This window comes from Triturus cristatus, chromosome 2_1 (assembly GCF_964204655.1).
Source record: "Triturus cristatus chromosome 2_1, aTriCri1.1, whole genome shotgun sequence".
NCBI classification, from domain to species: domain Eukaryota; kingdom Metazoa; phylum Chordata; class Amphibia; order Caudata; family Salamandridae; genus Triturus; species Triturus cristatus.
The window spans coordinates 43,613,304-43,632,937 of NC_140581.1; the positions used below are offsets into that span (position 1 = coordinate 43,613,304).

At 47.1% G+C, this 19,634-nt stretch overlaps 1 protein-coding gene across 1 annotated transcript in view; it reads left to right on the top strand.

The window, feature by feature from the left end:
* TMEM8B (transmembrane protein 8B) overlaps positions 1-19,634 on the top strand; it is a 707,705-nt gene that overhangs the window by 629,445 nt on the left and 58,626 nt on the right. The window contains exon 9 of the mRNA XM_085640668.1: positions 16,086-16,228. Coding sequence (XP_085496794.1) covers positions 16,086-16,228 — 143 coding nt within the window. The remainder of the gene's footprint in view (positions 1-16,085; positions 16,229-19,634) is intronic.

Consider the following 19,634-nt stretch of genomic DNA (forward strand, 5'->3'; position numbering starts at 1 on the left):
TCCCCTCCCAGATTAGACTTAACAGCTGATTTACAACGATCTATTCCAAATTGGCCACTTAGAGGATCAGTCCTTAAAATGCTGCAGCTGAAGTTAATTGTCTCCTGTGCTGTGAAATGAAGAGGCTGGGCTGGGCCTGAAACAATCCTTTGTGCCAGGGTGCCTGCTTACCTGAATGAAATGTAAATGTGTGTTTTGAGGTAATCTGCAAATGTAAATGGTGCTTGGGAGCGGTTCTGGCTTTAATTGCTTTGTGTTGGCAAAGATAATTTTTTTTGTGGTAGTAAGAAGACTTAGCAACTAGGCTGTGATGTGCATACTTTTAATTGCTTAGTACCTCTGAGGAGGTGTTAGAGGGAAAGTTATGCAAAAAAAATGCATTACTTATGTTCTGGTATTACTAAAATACACACTTTTGAAGCTCCATTATATCCTAAAACAGTCATCATCATAGTCTTTATTCGAAAGTTCAAATTCATAAAAGACACAAGTATCACAAAGTTACAATTCATTAAAAACACAGAAATAAATGTAACAGGATCATAAAAGACATCATATAATAAATATTAAAATGGGTATTAAAAAAGGATTAAACAATAAAGCAGACGACTAGATGATAGAATGTCATATAAAATAAGGGGAGTTAAAACAGCAAAAGTATTCCATAACTCTATTATACAAAGCTCAGTTAAGAATAACAGAGAGGGCGTATCAATTTGTTCCTTAGGTACCATGCCCAGCCCAGATATTTGGCAAGACCAATGGAAATAATTGGTAGGGTATTAGTGCGTAAGATCCTTAGGGCCACAATACTACTCCTAGTGCCCAAAGCCCTACACAATGGAGACAACCAAATGCGTCTTGGGACAATATAAGCGTGGCATACAAACAAGAAATGACCAATCGATTCAGACTGCATGCCACATACAGGGCATGCATCATTACCAGCATTTGACCAGCTACTAGTCAATGACCTGAGTGGCAAGGAACCTATTCGTAGCTGAAAATATAATTTCCTGTCACTAGGTTTGGTAATCAGGTCCCAGTAAGTTTCTAGGGCTGGAGTAATTTTTGTCACTAGGAACCAATTAGTCATCCAGGAGCTATTAACTTGGCTCCAGATCTTAAAATCAATATGTTCCCAATACAGCATTTTCAAGGAGCTCTTAGAAGGGAATGTCGTTGTCATTGGATCACTCCACAACCCCACCAAGCCCAAGTCAACCAAGGCAGCACGTATCTTCCTAAGCCAGCCAATCTTGTGAGAAGTATCAGACTTGATAACATCCAAGAGTCCCCTGGCGTAGGAGGAGAGCTCCGGAGTAGACCACAACCTCCGCCAGTATAAAACAGGACGGAGGTTGGCTAATTCCAGGTTAGCTCTCCTACCTAAATCATATCTTAAGGGGACCAATGGAGTACTCTGCGGTAGACCTGTAATACTGCGTAGGAATTTATTTTCGACTACCGTTAGGGATCTCAAGGAGTCGAAACCCCATAGCTCTGCCCCATACAAGACAGAGCTTAAAGCCTTTGCCTCAAAGACTTGAAGGACAGGTTTAATTGGCTTAGTAAAGGAGGTTTTAAACTCCTTGAGTAAAACCCCAGTAGTCTGCTGTAACTTCAAGGAGGACATCATGACATGCTTATTCCACTTATTGTCGTTAGATATGTGCATACCAAGATATATAAAGCTGTTAACCTCCTCTAGTGGCTGGGCATTCATAAAGAACTTCCTTACTCTGTAACTAGGAGGTGGGTTGAAAACCATAAGTTTGGTTTTCGAGACATTTACTTCCAATCCATGGGCTAGACAAAAATCATCAAAAACAGACAAAGCTTTTTGCAAACCACTTGGTGTTTTTGACACAATAAGAGTGTCATCCGCAAACATCAGTATTGGGGTGGCTATCCCCGCCAGTTTAGGAGCATCTGTGGGAACACTAAGCATACGATCTACAATCCCATTAATATACAAGGAGAAGAGCGTCGGGGCCATAGTACAGCCTTGGCGTACACCGCGCTCGACTGGAAACTCAGGAGTGACCTCATCATAACCTCCCCATTGGACTTTAGCAGAGTTGGACTCGTGTAATCTCATAACCAGAGTCAGAACTTCCAGAGGAAGCCCCAGCTTTGCTAAAACGAGCCACAACCTTGACCGAGGAACTAGGTCAAAGGCAGCTCTCAGATCAACAAAAGCCACAAAGAGACTGCCTTTCCCCAGAGTCACAGTCTTCCAATGTAATTGGATGAAACAAAAAACCTGGTCCACTGTACTAATCGAACTGCGGAATCCAGCTTGGAATGTGGATAAAACCCCATTGTCCTCTTCCCAATCTAATATTAAATTCAAGACCATCCTCCCGATGATCTTCTGTATTGTATCTATCAGACTAATAGGTCTCTAGTTACTCGGGAGAGCCTTATCACCTTTTTTGAAGATTGGGATAATAATAGCGGCCCCCCAAGATTTTGGTACAGGGGCACCTTCAGCCACCGCATTGGCCACTAGTGCAATGTACTTACTCCAGCAAGTTCTATTCTGGAGAAAGACATCAGACGGGACCCCGTCGGATCCAGGTGCACGTCCTGTGGCTACCGAGGCCAGGGCCACAGAGACATCTTTGGGGCTGAAAGGACCTTTAATGTAAAAAACATATGGGATTGTAACCAAATCGCTATGTAAAGCACTACAGGCATATTGAGGCATAAAATACCTGAGCCATTCTTCCTGTGCCACATGGTTTGAAGGGGTATCGGGCAAGCCACCCCTGTTCCACTTGATAATATTCCAAAACTTTCTTGGGTCATTCCCATAGCTTGCTCCCTTCAAATCTTGCCAAAAGAGCTCGTCCCAGGTCTTTTTAGCTTGCACAAGGCATTTTTTGTAGGCCTGCCTTGCCAGCTGGGTGCGAGTCCTATTGCCACTAGAAAGGGCAGCAGCTAGATTCGTTCTTGCCTTTCTGCATTCCCTATCAAACCAACGAAGCCGCCCAGAAGGGCGTGTTTTGTTTTTAACCGCTGGCTTCAAAAAGTAACCTTTTAGTCTTTCGAAGAATAACTCATGAATACCTGTAACTTGGGACAAACCTTCGTCGGAGGCCAGTGCGTCCTCTAGATGCAAGATGGCACCAGCCAAATCAGAATCTATTTTTGCTAGGGACATATCATTAGCCGCCACCTCCCGCCATCTAACTCTACGCATATTATTAGAGGGCACAACTTCTGGCGGATAGAGTTCAATTGTACCTACTGCAGAGGAGGTACCGCTCCACCACTGGTGGGTGACACAAATGGGATTATGGTCACTCTCAACTCTAGATTCCACCACCATATCTTTAATGGAATGCCATAAATTATTACAGCAGAGGACATAATCAATTCTACTTTTGGAGCGACCATTGTCAAAAGTGTTAGCACCCATCTTGTCACCCCGGGTTCTGCCATTCAAAGCCCTAAGACCATGCTCATAACAGAGTGAATTTATCTGGACTATGACCTCAGACCAACGTTTAATTGGGGGAAGAGCCAAGGCTGGAATATCCCACAGACGATCCTCCTCGGGATCAAGACCCCATTCTGAATCTGAGGCTAGGAGGGGTTCAAACGTGACATTAAAATCTCCCACAATAATCGTGCCCTTCGTACTGCCGTAGGAATCCATAAGAGTATCCAGAGTGGCCAAAACTTGCGACCTTTTCCCCTTTGTCCCTCTAAGATAGAGGTTAAAAATAACCAGGTCTTGCATCGAGACCAAGGGCAACCTAACTAATTGAATATCTAGAGACCCAGTCTGGAACTCACTAGCCTTAGGGAATAAGGCCTGGCGAGCCCAGATGGTTAGGCCACCCATAGGGCGGCCCTTAGGGCCCTTAACTGCTGGAATGTGGAAGTTTAAATATCCTGGCAGATATAATGGCTCTACAGACCAGGTTTCCTGGAATAGACAGACATCAAAGTTACCTATGAACTCTAGCCATGCAAGGGAATCCATCTTCGCCTTGAGGCCAGCAACATTCCAGGAAATCAAGGATCCAGGGCTAGATCTTGGCACCCCGCTCTGGGCATCAGAACAATGTGTAACTACCTGTGGACTCAGAAGCTGAATAGGCAAGTTTAGAACTTTTTCCTTGGAAGGGGAGGAAATACAAAAGTCAGCCAAGGAAGAAACATCAGAATAGGCCAGTGGCAAATCAATATCAGAGCAAGCTCCACCAGGGATCATTGCGCTAAAATGATCAACCACTGGTCAATCCATATCATTCCAATAGCAAATACCATTATTATCATTGGGATTCAGAGCAGAAGACCCACAGTTGAAACCTATCCCCGGCCAAGCGAGACCCCTTCTGTCCTCGTGGATAGCAGCTTGCATGTAAAAATAGTGTAAATCATGCACCTGAATCCCCGGGAGAGTCCAAGAGGGAGCATGGTGACATATAAAGTTAACAACACGGCTGTCTTTAAAGTTAATAATAATAGAATCGCCGGAAACATCTTTGGGTCGTGATCCTACCCAGCTAACCCTTCTTACAAGCAAGATTTTTCCATCCAAATTGTTAGGAATGGGCGTATGCCTATTTAGCCAGTGGATTACTTTATTCTTGAGTTCTTCACAGGTTTCGGGTTTTGGGTTTTTTATTTCGGGGACACCAGTTAAAACCACTACATAAGGAAGAGACTGAGGGGGAAGATGGATATGGGCCAAGGCCGGACGAGAGGTGAGTCCGATTGGACCAGTATGTGTGACAACCTCGACAGCCTCTGGGACAACCTTAACAACCTCTGGGACAACAATTGGCTGTAAAGCCTTCTTAGGAGGAACACAATTTTTATTCCTTAGTTTTGAGGGACCCTGTCCAGAGCTATCATGTGTTAAAACTGGTCGTGTACCAGGAAGAGCTGAGGGAGCTAAAACAACCGATGGAGAGGTGACTATAGGTGGAGAGCTCCGGTTGTCACTTGCTTTTACGGTGTGTTTAACTACATTCTTTAGGGAACAAAAGTTGTCTAGAATTGTCTGCTCTAGGTTGTCAACTTTGTCACTAACCAGTTTAATTCTTTCCAAAAGCGGTAGCATTAGAGAGCGAACCAGTTGCTCAATCGAGGGAAGAATATCATTGGCTTGTGACTGACCCAACGGGCAAATAGAAGCCTCAACAGGGTCTGAACACACTTCATGTGGGGGAGTGGCAGAAATAGAAACATTCTCTGCGATTTTGGGAATTTTACACTTTCTTACACCTTGGGCGTCAGTACCCCTCTTCCTTTTGGGAGGAACTACTCTGGGTGCTTTGGATACTTTATTGTTGGCCCTGGTTAACGGGGCAATGCCTCCAGGGCTTACATGACCCTCATTTGTTAGAGGGAGATTAATAGCTTCAGAGGCACTTACACTTGTGTTTTGCAAAGATAGAATAGGACTAGAGTCAGAGATTCTATGGTGGAGCAAATTATCACATGTTTGTTCCACTGGCCCAATCGGAGACTTAGCCCGGGCCAATGCGCTAATAGATGAACGCCTATACATAGGTTCAGCTGAAAGGCGGCGTTCGGTGATAGAGATTTCATGCTCCAGGACGGAAACTGCTCTAGTGATAAACTGGTAAAGAGTTCCCGTCACTGAGGCAGTACCCGTAGTCCGCTTCCCTCTCCCAGCCATGGTATCACAGTCAAAAGTGCTAACAGAGTATTAAGTCAGTAGCAGAGATGGATACGCAACCTCGGCGAAACAGTCCACCAGTCTTACTTGTGAATCACAGGAGCTCAGAGAGGTAGCCCGACCCAACCTCTATAAACCCCTTGCGGTCACAGGCAACCCGCCCTTTGCCGATGCGACCCGCGACTCAGGGGGAGCCGCGATCTTAAAGGCGCCTCTGGGCGCGTTGGCGGCGTCAGCAAGGGCCAATGGTCTGATATATGGGAGGCGTCGATAGGTGCAACAGTACTCAATACATTTGGTGGAAAAGGAACTCAGACGGAAGAGAAAGCAGTTCAGGAAGGTTCCAGCATGAACTAGTAATCTATAACAAACTCAACTACGACCCTTATCAGTCCAGAGTTAATAATAGCATATATCCCAAGGGTCAGTGCCGGATGGTGTTGCCGAATTCAAGCGCATCTGGGAGCACGAATGCAGGACTGACGCTGGGATGCCTATATATTCGTGCACAAACAATGCTGCTTTGACGATCAACAAAAGCACGAGAGTGATTAATAAAGCCAAGCGATCACTGGCGGCACTTACAGTTTTGATGGTCTGCGGCAATTGTCAGAGGGTATGCCCTGCCCGGCCTCGTACGGTCCTCGACGGGCAAGGACGGGCCCGCCCTTGGCCCGGGCTTCGCCCGGGCGCTGCCCGCGCGCGTCCCGCGCTGCGGGGCACTCCAATGGTTTAAATGCAGCCCGGGCGCTGCCTGATGATGTCAGCGGCAGGCGCCCGGGACTGGGAGCGCTGGGTAATGTAGTCGATGGAATAGACAATAAGAATATGCAGGAGACCGTGGTTACGTGCTCCCCACGACAGGCCGTTCCCCTCACGGCGGTCTTGGTAGAGGATTCGTCACACCAGGGCTGAAAATGGTTCCTAAAACTATTTGCACAGTTTGTAGCAGACTACCTTATACTGTTTGTATTACAAGAATAAAATAACGACTTACACTTTCATAGTGCTTTCTGTCACAGGCTGTGACCTCGTAGCACTAAAAATCCACAAGTCAGTATTCTCCACTGCACCAACCAAATTTAGCGGCAGATTTACAAGGAAGTGACGCATCTGCATAGATGCATCAGTTTCCTTGCGCCAGTGCCAAATGTCCTTGCGCCACCATGGATGCGCTGTATTTACAATACAGTTCACCATGGCACAAGGATTAACAGATGCGTCAGAAATACTGATGCATCTGTTGGCACAAAAGTGACGCATCGCTGGAATTGCTCATGAAAGTGACGCAACTCCAGCAATGTGCCACAACAGATAGGTGAGTCTCTCACAAAAAGCCCTGCGTCATTCTTATGCCTAGTCTGAGGAGGTGTAGGGATTTTGAAGCAGTGAAGACAGAGTGACGCAGTGAAATGTTTTAAATTTCACTGCGTTAGTTCTACATGGCTTTTTGTGTGGGAACGCCCACCCTGCATACATTAAAACTAGCAAAATATTTTGTGTCTGATTTATGAGAGGCTTGAGCCGCCAGAGCTTCATTTTTTCAACCCCTTCCCTGCTCATGACGGAACCACTCCGTCATGAGCCACGGTTGCGCTGTGCTCATGACGGAGTGGTCCCGTCATGCTGCGGCCGTTGGCCGCCGCTCCGCCCACGCGGCGCTAATTCCCCGCCAGTGCGGGCGATTAGCGCAGTGGGCGGAGACGTGACGGAACCACTCCGTCATGAGCACAGCTCAACCGTGGCTCGTGACGGAGTGGTGCCGTCACAAGCACAGCGCCACCGTGCTACCCCCAACCCCCCCCAGCGCCGCGGCGGAATTCCTGCCGCGGCGAAGGGGTTAAAGCTCCAGCAGCACAAGCATCGCGATCGGATCTATGAGGCGACGCAAAGTCACTCTGCATGGCTGGGAGTGCCCTCATACATATGGAGTAAAACAAAGCAGCGCCTTGCCTCAGTCTGTCAAGTAGGAGTTCCATGGGCGTTGCGGCCCATGGATGTTGACACTGCCCCGGATCTACCAAACCATGTAAACCTGGGGCAGCGCCAAAACCTTACGCATCCCCACAGCAGGCGTAATGAGGAGAAATGCTTTCATGTCTCCTCGTATTTTTGCCTCTTTCCATGTGTGCTGCGTTCTGTAGCTCACATAGAAAGACGAAAACCCCTCTCAGGGCCCCCTCCTGCACAAAAACAATCCTGCCTACATATGCGCTAGGCAGCAATTTGTGCACCAACGTAGTGGGAAAAGAGAGGAATGCATCATATTTCATAAGTACGGTGCATCCCTGCCCTTTCAGATTGGCGTGGGGCAGCGCAGCAAGAAGACGTGCGGCGCTGCCCTAGGCCAATTCCTCATAAATGAGGCCTTTTGATTTTAGCCACACTTTTGACCACGCCCCCACATCTTTCACTTGATAAACAGTTTAATATTATTTTCCCACTGTAAAAATGATTTGCTGTGGGAATTGGGGGCGTTTACGGTTGTCAATGTTGAGGGGTACCAAGTTCTTGACATTTTTGTCGGGAGGGGGTCCTTAAGCCTAAAACATTTTGACAGGGAGGTCTCGGCATCAAAAAGTTTGAAGACCTCTGGTATAGACTATATTGTTGCTCCATGTACATTCAGGATCTATGCCACAGATAGGCTGCACGTGACAACTGGCACGTCTTGCGTCCGTGTTTACTAATGGCATTATCGTAAGGGGGGGGGGGGGGGGTTAATGTTTCTTCGTCTCTAGACACCATCACCTTCAAAACATGCTTCTCAATGCAGAATGGTGTACTGAGGCGGAACGCCCCCGAACGTTAAAGAAATACCCTTTGGAGAGACTTTATCATGTTGCAATGTTTTTTGCACAAATTACATACCACGTTTTTTCATGGCACGGCTCGTGTGCGGGTTGTTATAGCCACGCCAGGCTCTTGGCTCTTCTGTGGCTCTGCTCTCCCTTCAACGTGTTCACTTCCCCACCTCTGCTAACTGAGTGCCCCATCACAGACGCACACACACATGGACTGAGTCAGAACCACTTCAGTCAAAGCAGTCACGTGGTGTAGCTGCGGGAGAAGGGAGGCTGCCACTGTAAAGCCGGGATGAGCAGAGCAGCCCTGACAAGTCTCACGCATCATGAGTGACATTATCACAGACCGTTAAACTTTACCCTCCTCTCTTTGCTTCCTCTTGGCATCACGTGAGCACGTGCAGCAAAGCTAGCTCCTGAGGACGCTGCAGGCTTCAAGCCGCCCCAGCTAGAGAGTTCTGGATAGAGCATCAGTGGCCGGACTGGGTCTTGCGCTATCAATACTGCAGCAGGTGCAGTGACACTGGGGCCCCAATGCATCTTCCTAATTAAGACTGATTTTTACCATCAAATCAGGGGTGGGGGGGGGATGCATTTTCCTTTCTTTTGTAAGAGTCCATGTCACCCTTGCTACGCTGGGAGCACCAGGTGCCTTGAGGCCGCCCAGACACTCACATCCTTCAAAGGGGGGGGGCTCAGAACAGGGCCCCCTTCAGCCTAGTAAACACAGGGTGCTAATCACTGTTCCAAAAAAATATCAAAAAAAGGTGTGTTCATGGTCAAACTGAAATACATTAAGGTAGTTATTGAACAGATAAAAACAGGGCAGGTTTGTAGAAATAAACCAGGGATCGTGGAAAATTCAATAACAGTATAGTAACTGTGCCCCAGCCCCACTGGCTTCCATAGCCGGCTGGTAAAATCAATATATATTATCTTAGAGGCAGGTCCGGCTCCAACACTGTGAATAAAGTAGAATCGGAGGGGAAGGGACAAGGGGGCTTCGGCAGCTGTTGAGGAATGGGGACCTCCGAATATGAGGTCACCCATGGACCTCCCAAAGGCCGAGACCCCCAGACCCGTGGTGTGTGCGTTCCCAAGTTGACTGTTGCCACTGGGGCGGCGTTTCATGGATTCATTTTTACAATGATTTTACATTTGCTATAGCTTTATGACGTTCTCAGATCCTAATGTTTTTTAAATGTATGGGTTTTTAATCCAAAATAACCGTAGTAATACTACAACCAACACGTCAAAGCGTTTGTTCCTAATGCCCCTGCGCCCCGTCACGCCACTCTTGATTGACCGCGTCTAAATAAAGTGAAGGTCAATTTTCAAATTGCTTTACTTTGGCCTGAAGCCAGACGGGCTTCCCAGGCAGCGTGCGTGTGCGTGCGTGCGTGCGTGTGTGCGTCCATGCGGGGGTGACCGCATCGATCCCCTTCCTTTGTCTGCTCGTCCCGCCCACCTCGCATACATTCCTGCCTTGCTTGACTGACAGGTGCTCTCTCATCCTGGTTGACCTTTAACCTGCACGTCATCTCCTTCTCTTGGAGACGTCTCTGTTTGCTCAGCCCCGCCTCCTCCTCAGGGGGCTGTGACAAGGCATGGACATCAATTCACTAAATGCCTGGAATAACTGAAGTGACATCACTCGCCCTTTGATCTCCGCTTTCACTCACACACACATACACACAAATTCACACATATATACTCTCACACATAAACACACTGTCACCTGCAAGCAGGCGCACAATATACATTTTAAAGCATTTTTTACGTACCTCAGCTGTCAGCGAAGGGCACATTCCAGCTTATTGTACTCTATTGTTACTACACTATTATATATATTTTATTTATTCACTATTAGTGTAATAAAGATAGACAGGAAATAAGGAGAGTGGAGCCCGAGCTGCCCCTGATTCCTGACACTGAATTTGCCACCTCTGAGGCCAGGGGTTGCAAAGGCAGTGCTCGGGGTAGCAAAGGGCAAGCCATGGGTTGCAGCTGCGACCCCAGTGGCGACCCATAATTGCTGTCTATGGTCTTTGTGGCCTGGCAGAAGGTCCGGGTGGGATGAGACTGCTCTTAGATGGAGAGCATGAGGGTGTATACATGTTTGTAGCAGAGGAGTCTGGGGAGGGGGGGGTTTATCGTTTCACAACCAGGGAAGGGGCCTGCGCGTGGACTAACAAACAACCAACGGAATTATATTTACCCAGTGAAAGAAGGCGCAGAAGGCCTCCCACCCTGGAGATGATGCTGGTTATGTCACCCTCTGGATCAGCGGCCAAGCCCCTCAGCGATTACACTCTTTAGTGGGCAAACAAGCATTGGACGCTCCGTAAAAGTAATGAGTAGAGTGCTTTTAGTAAGGTTGGAAGAATGGGCGGAGGACAATGGCATTTTAGCTGAGAGCCAGTTTGGGTTCAGGAAGGGCCGTGGTACGATTGAGCAATGTCTAAATTTAGACCTGCTCATCGGTAAATATACCCTGGCAAAGACCGGCACTATTTATCTCTGCTTTGCGGATTTGAGAAGTGCCTTCGACCTGGTGGACCATGGCATTCTTTGGGCAAAGCTATTGGAAATGGGGGCTCCCGAGGGCATTGTGTTCTTTCTAGCACGTCTTTATACCAAATTACGAGCATGTGTCCGTTATGGTTCCAATGGGGAATGTACAACTAAGTTTAAGATTGGGCGTGGAATTAGACAGGGATGTGTGCTGGTTCCACTGCTCTTTACTCTCTTCATTCCTCAAATCTCTGGCAGTGGATGCTCCCAAAATTAATAAGGACTACGTCCCTGTGCTATTATACGCGGACGACGCGGTTCTTATTTCACGCACCCCAAACGGCCTTCAACAGCTGATGGATGGCTTTTTGCAATTTATTAACAGCAGAAAGTTAGTGTTAAATAAATCCAAAACTTATGTTATGGAATGCGGGCGAAGGAATAGAAAGAAACAGTTCTCATTTTTATGGAGGGCCAGAAGGTCCAGGCTGTTGACAATTTTTCATACTTGGGGGTCACTTTTTCGAATAAAAACACTTGGGCCAATGAACATAAATATGTCCGGGCTAAGATGTCGAGGAGTGCTCATGGAATTTTTACAATGGCTACGAAACTGGGAGACAGGCGGGTCCATGACATGCTGAAAATTTTTCAGTCCCGTTGTGTTTCGATTGCCTTGTATGGAGCTGGCATTTGGGGCTATGCCCCGGCAGGGTCTCTTCAGGTTGAGGAGAACGTATTCCTGAAAAGACGTTTGTGCCTGCCAAGCTCTGTTTCTAATGCTTTAGTGCACAATGAATTGGGTATTCACCATCTTGCCGACTTGATCCTCCTTAGGCCACTGATGCTATGGCGTTCCATTTGGATAAAAGAAGAGACTTCATTGTGCAGAGCCATTATTTCTGATTGTCTCTCTTTGGACCATCATTTAAAGATCCCATGGTTAAAGTATATTGTGGATAATTTTCGTGAGATCTTTAACATTAACATCATTGCGGATCAATGTGGGGCTACTGAGCTGTCTAAAATCGAACTTAGGCAGTGTTTTTTCCAACAGCTTTCCACCAGGAGGCATCAAAATAGCTCTGATCTTTCATCCTGTGTTTTTTACCATGATCTAAATGAATTTGTGGGTTTTCAACCGTATTTGTCACAAGTGACCTGGAAGGCACATCGGTTTGTGTTGGCTAGACTTAGAATGGGTGTAGCCCACAACCTTGTTGCTTTCCCCTTTCTGCATCTACATCCCGCTGACCCGTGTCCCTGTGAAAATATTACCTCCCAAAGCACTGTGCACTTTCTTTTGCTCTGTCGGCTGTACAAAAACCTGCGGACTGCATATTTGAAACCCCTGTTTTTTAAATTTGGAGTCAGGTCAATACGAGACTGTATGAGTTTGCTTTTTAATTTACATCACCCTGATGTTTGTTTTTATACGGCTACCTTTCTCCTTAAATCAATTAATGCAAGGAAAAGTATGCTTTTTTAACTGTTTTAAAATGTCGTATCTCCTGCTTTTGTATTTTATATTGTTGTCTTTTAATGTTGTGCTTTTATGGACTTGTCTTTTGTTCGAATAAAGCCTTATGAAATGAAATGAATGACTGTTGTTGCCACTGGGGCGTCGTTTCATGGATTCATGTTTACAATGATTTTACATTTACTATAGCTTTATGACGTTCTCAGATCCTAATGTTTTTTAAATGTATGGGTTTTTAATCCAAAATAACCGTAGTAATACTACAACCAACACGTCAAAGCGTTTGTTCCTAATGCCCCTGCGCCCCGTTACGCCACCCTTGATTGACCGCGTCTAAATAAAGTGAAGGTCAATTTTCAAATTGCTTTACTTTGGCCTGAAGCCAGACGGGCTTCCCAGGCAGCGTGCGTGTGTGTGCATGTGTGCGTGTGTGTGTGCATCCATGCGTGGGTGACCGCATCGATCCCCTTCCTTTGTCTGCTCGTCCCGCCCACCTCGCATGCATTCCTGCCTTGCTTGACTGACAGGTGCTCTCTCATCCTGGTTGACATTTAACCTGCACGTCATCTCCTTCTCTTGGAGACGTCTCTGTTTGCTCAGCCCCGCCTCCTCCCCAGGGGGCTGTGACAAGGCATGGACATCAATTCACTAAATGCCTGGAATAACTGAAGTGACATCACTCGCCCTTTGATCTCCGCTTTCACTCACACACACATACGCACAAATTCACACATATATACTCTCACACATAAACACACTGTCACCTGCAAGCAGGCGCACAATATACATTTTAAAGCATTTTTTACGTACCTCAGCTGTCAGCGAAGGGCACATTCCAGCTTATTGTACTCTATTGTTACTACACTATTATATATATTTTATTTATTCACTATTAGTGTAATAAAGATAGACAGGAAATAAGGAGAGTGGAGCCCGAGCTGCCCCTGATTCCTGACACTGAATATGCCACCTCTGAGGCCAGGGGTTGCAAAGGCAGTGCTAGGGGTAGCAAAGGGCAAGCCATGGGTTGCAGCTGCGACCCCTGGCGGCCCATAATTGCGGTCTATGGTCTTTGTGGCCTGGCAGAAGGTCCGGGTGGGATGAGACTGCTCCTAGGTGGACAGCATGAGGGTGTATACATGTTAGTAGCAGAGGAGTCTGGGGAGGGGGGGGGAGTTATCGTTTCACAACCAGGGAAGGGGCCTGCGCGTGGACTAACAAACAACCAACGGAATTATATTTACCCAGTGAAAGAAGGCGCAGAAGGCCTCCCACCCTGGAGATGATGCTGGTTATGTCACCCTCTGGATCAGCGGCCAAGCCCCTCAGCGATTACACTCTTTAGTGGGCAAACAAGCATTGGACACGGTTACCCTTTAGGCTTGGATTCTGCTATGTAGTTAAAAGTAACTGCAGAAACCCCAGCACGTACCACCATAGAACACGCAATAGCACAATGTGCGACACAGGAGCTCAGAGGAAGAGTTGCAGAAAACGCAAAAACACACACACACACACACACAACCTCCCCAGCAATACTACAGTGCTTAATTTGTGTGAAAAAGTGCCAGGGCCCTCGTCAGTCAGCCACTGCAGCCTGCACCCCCCATCCCCCCTGTGAGCGCCGCCAATGATGATATCAACACAACTACTAATCATCCCACACATACCGGTCTGACAATTCCGACTATTCGTGGCCACACAACGCTATATAAAGGGTGTTAGTGGAGGGTATTGAACTTTTTAATGTATTTCAACTGATTGCACACTGATATTGTGCTCAACTCAAAATTAGACACACAGCGCCACCATCTGGTGGACTGTCACTAGAGCAACTACTGACAATGAAGTGCCAGTGCTAAGCACCGGAAGCCACCGGCTCAAATTTGGCACTGCATTTATTTTATTTATTTAGAAATTTATAAAGCGCTCAGCTACCCCCAACGGGGGTGTCCCGGCGCTGACAACAAGAGAATGTGACGGTCAGGGAGGAAGAACTGAGGAAAGTGGAGCTAGAGGCGAGAGAAAAACCAGGTCTTCAGTTGTCTTCGGCTGGGGGTCGCGTAACTAGTCATCAGGCTCAAAACCCCGCATCCAAAGACGTGCAGACTGCACCAAGTGTTGAATATGAGGGCAGCGCCACAGTGCTGCAACAGGCACACGGGGTCACTGCTCACACCCCAAAACATACCACTGCAAAACACTATACAACACACAATAGAACAGATGAGCACAAACCCATCACAACTCAAATACTCTATACCATTGGCTATCACCAAGGTCACACTGTCGTCACCCAAGTGGCGTTGATCTAATGGAATCAAATTCCGCATAGCCGTAGATTCCATCTGCTTCAGACTCTGCCTTTTAACATTTGAGCGATCTGAGGAATACTTAGCCCCTGGTCCACAATTCTCACACATCGCGGGCCTCTTTTATACGCACCCTGCTGCTGTCCAATGAACAGACGGCCTCAGAGGCATCATTCTCAGCCGTTTACAATGAACCCTCTCCTGCCCCCCTCAGCAGTGCATCTGTGGCATCATGAAGGGTCGTGAGTTCTGATCTCCCCTGTGTGATGTTGTAAGTGTTATTCACATTTTTTTGATTACGCTACACTACAGCTATTGGGAGTTTTAACTGTCAGTCATGATAGAGGGAGTTTTTCCTCTTTACCCACATTGGTCATTTTATAAGAAGAGCAGTTGTGAGGGTTGTGGGCGAAAAAAAGAAAAAGAGTCCATCTCCGGCCACTGCCTTGCCCTTCACACCCTCCCGCACATTCCTTCATCTGAGCCAGTGGTTTCAGGTCCTTGGCACCGGTACTTAATTGCCAACACATCCTCTGTTTGCACGGTCCCTAGGACTGAGCGGGACTTATAGAGTTCTGCAGAGTTACATGAAGACTCAGCAAGATTCTGCGGAGTTCCGCGAATAGGTTGAAATCGGCACGTCACTCAGCTCACACTGGTTTTTAGAGCTGGGAGCTTGTTCTGCGCTGTAAAATCAGTGTGAATGGCACCACAGGGTGTGCCAGGGGGCGCAGCTTCTTTCCTGCCACTCAAGTAGATTTTATACTCGGGCGGCAGCTTTCTCACCACGAACAGTTGCCATCGTTCATGGCTGCCCGTGTAGAGAAAATCTCACCGGGTGGCCTCCTTGTACCCGAAAATTGTGCTAGGGGACACCAATCTCACTCACAGTCACAAATTTACCATTGGCGTGCCGCACATGAGAAAAAATTCGACCACGCTGAGGTTGATGAAATTTGGCCTGAGCTCCGTGTTACGTGCGTAACGCGGAGTGGCCAAAACTCCACTAACTCCTCTGGTGCAGTGGAATGTATTGCCCACCCCTATTAGATAGGCACTTGAGGTGTCACTTGGAATGGCTGATGGCTAGCTCCTACAGACACCTCTGACCTTTACTCTTTCACTGAAGGCTGATTGGGTGGGGCGTTCCAGTGCTGTCATTGGTTTATTCCATCTGCACATAATATCATGTGGTTTCTATTGGTTGCTGTGTTACTCATTGCTGACCAGTGTCAAAGTGTGTCAACTGTGCTGTCATGGTTACACCTACCGCTGACGCTCTGACGCCCTGTGCTTTACTCCATCGACAGGTATGAACCGTGCAGCAACGTCACCGCGGAGGTGAACCTGCGGACCTACCTGTCCCCGTGCATCAACGACTGCGGTACATACGGACAATGCAAGCTGCTGAGAACCAACAACTACCTGTACGCGGCCTGTGAATGCAAAGCAGGTGAGCACTGACACGCCGCATGCAAGAAGGGCGCAGCTGCTCTTGATAGGCTATTTCCATCGCCACTGGAATTATGAGGCAGGAGAGGGCCAAAGTATGCAGCAGGGTTGAATAAATTATGTGGCAAGACAAGGCAAATTATGTGGCATTATGCAGCACATTTTGTAGCAGTAATACTTAGTTATGTTGTCATTTTTAAACTTGGGTACTCTGTCTGTGCATTGGTTGCACCTCATTAGTACAAATGTAATGCCCAAATATAGCAATAAGCAACAGAAGGGTGACCAGTACAGCTCTGCAAAAGGCCTTCCATTGCATGACAACACGTATCACTGCATTTTTAGTAACGTTTGAACCGTTTGAGGTATAAGCAATTTTTTTGTTAAAATCTGCAGATTATGTGGTAGATGGTAGATTATGTGGCAAATGCGGCAATCCTATATTTATGCAAAAATTGCCACGGCCTCAAGATGGCATAATTCCAATAGCCCTGACCTTTTCCATGTGCAGAGTGAAACGCTGGTGGATTGACAAATGATGTGGCATTTACAGCCATGTGATACCCCAAAAATCAGGTGGAAGGTATTTCTTCACGTTTTTACACCACCACCCATAGTGCACATTGTGTTCACACATGTGTTTGCAGCACTAGTTACCAGCAGGCCCTATTAGCAGTAATTCTTTGTGCATAGCAGTAGGTGACATATACCTCATGCAAACCAAATGTGCTGCGAACCTCCCCCAAAGGTTTCAAGGCGCTCTTCGTCCTTTTAGGATTCCATACAAATCTATTTATGAATGGGAGGGCCTGAAATAAAAACAGCACATTGGGGAGTTTTGCTGTTTGAATCACGTTAGGCTAAATGGAAAGTGTTCTCCTTTCTTCGGGAGTCTGGTAACTTCCTTCAACATGGCTTCCTAGTTCACTTGAAAGGATTAATATTTCTTAACTAACATGATCTCAGAATAATCTAGCTTAGTAGCACTGTTAATATCCTGCAGGTTATTTAATCCATGTGCATGAAATGCCTTTGTCTGACATTAGTCCATACCCAGATTCATCACCGAACTCCTTTGCCACAGTCTCCAGTTGGCTCAGTGCTGCCCTTGGATTCCCTGTGAGAGCCAGCGCCCTATCCACAATTCTCCAGGAGTCTCATCTCCATAGTTTGGTGGAATAATTCTAGCAGTCTCACGCTTCGTGTTAGACTTGGGGTTCTCTCGTTGGCACAGGTATGCACTTGTGACAAATAGGGACCCTCGCCTCTAGTCAGGGTAAGGGGGTACACTCCTAAAATAACCCCTGCTCACCCCCTTGGTAGCTTGGCACGAGCAAACAGGCTTATCTCAGAGGCAGTGTGTAAAGCATTTGTGAACACATACAGTAATCAAGTGACAACACTACAGATGAACACCACACAGGTTTTATATCAAAAATAAGTATTCTTTATATAGATTTACCACAAGACCATTAAACGACAAAAATACACAATACTGTCACTTTAGATGGTAGAATTTAACTTAGTTCTCTTAAGTTCTTAGGTGCAACACTTTAAGTCAATGTACCTTTTAGATGCGACACGCAGGGCAACGAAAGTGTTGCAACGATGTTGATGCGTTGAAGATTTTGGTGCAAAGAAATAAAGACGTGAAGAACTTCCAGATGCGGCACGCTTCTCCGATGTTGAGAGATTACTCGACTCGATGCGTCAGCTGCAGTGGCGACACCCTTTACGCGATGCAACGACAGGGGCCTTGGCAGCGGCACTCTTCTCCGACGTTGCGAGACACTTCTGCTCGATGCGATACTGCAGCGGCAACACCCCGTTACGCGATGCGACAACAACAGCTCAGACGGCGGCACACTTCTCCGTGGATGCGAGGCGCTTTTCTTGATGCGGTACAATGCGTCAGCTACGATGGCTGCGACGGCGGCACACTTCTTCGGCGTTGCGAGACACTTCCGGGATGATGCGAGACGCTTCCGCTCGATGCGATGCAGCGGCGACACACTTTACGAAATGCGACGACCACAGCTCCGACGGCGGCACGCTTCTCCTTCTTGAGTCGCGCTTCCAGCTCCTGTGACACGCAGTCCCTCAGAAGGCCCAGCAGCTGGCACTTCCAAAGAACTCTGGGGAGCTGGGGGTGAAGTCTGTTGTTCCTTAGACTTCAGCAGGAGGCAAGCTCTTTTCCAAGCCCTTGGAGATCCTTCACAAGTTGAGCAAAAGTACACACAAAGTTCCTTTCTCCTCTCTTTGGTAGTAAGGCAACCACTGCAGGCCAATCCCCCATGTTCAGTTATAGTTTCCTCCTCAGCTTCTTCTGGTTCCTCCCTCAGCAGATGTTCTTCTTGTTTTCCCAAAGTGATCTAAATTCTTGGGATCAGGGTCCCAATATTTATACTAAAATATCCTTTGTCCTCTGATGGCAGAGGGGCCTTTGCCTTTTTCAAACCGGTTCTGGTTAGTCCTGGAGCACTTTGTTTACCTGACTCTTTCTTCCTTTTCAGAGTGCAGGGCAGAGACATCAGACGCACCACAGGAGGTGGAGCCAGCATTGTGGAGGGAAGGCACAGCCCTATTCAGGTCCCAGGTGCAACTCCTCCCACCCATCTAGATGCAGATCTCTCTATTAACCACTGGGACACCTCACCCTGTCTCCTGGAATTCCCCAGCCCTGTCACTCAAACTCCAGACAAGGAATACACAGCCTAGCAGAGGCAGGTTTGAATGGTTAGACAAGAAAATGCCTATTATCTAAAAGTGGCATTTTCAAACACAGAATGTTAAAACCAACTTCACTAAAAGATGTATTCTATTATCCTGAGTTCAGGCATACAAAATTCGAATTTCTACCATGTTCTCTGAGTCAGTTAGGATTATAAAATGCAATAACCAAACTGCCCATTCTGGTCTATGGAGAACAGGTAGCCTTGCAATAGTGAAAAACGAAAATGGCTGTAATTCACTATTAGGACATGCCACACACACCAGGGCATGTCCTACCTTACACTTACAATGCACCCTGCCCATGGGCCTACCATAGGGGTGTCTGATATGAAGAAAAGGGAAGGTTTAGGGACTGGCAAGTGGGTGCACTTGCCCAGTCAGCATGACAGTACCAGACTGCATGCAGGCTCTGCAATGACACACTTTTACAGGCTGCTTCTGTGGGTGGCACAACCAGTGCTGCAAGCCCACCAGCAGTATTTGGATTTACCAGCCCTGGGCACTCCTGGTGCACTGTACTAGGGTCTGACAAGTAAACCAAACCAACCAGTCATGGAATCACAAATTATACATGAATTTACAATAGGGAGCACTTGCACAGTGGCACTGGATATCAGTGGCACAGTGCCCTGAGCAACTAACACCAGCAAAAACATATGAGGCACAACGAAAAA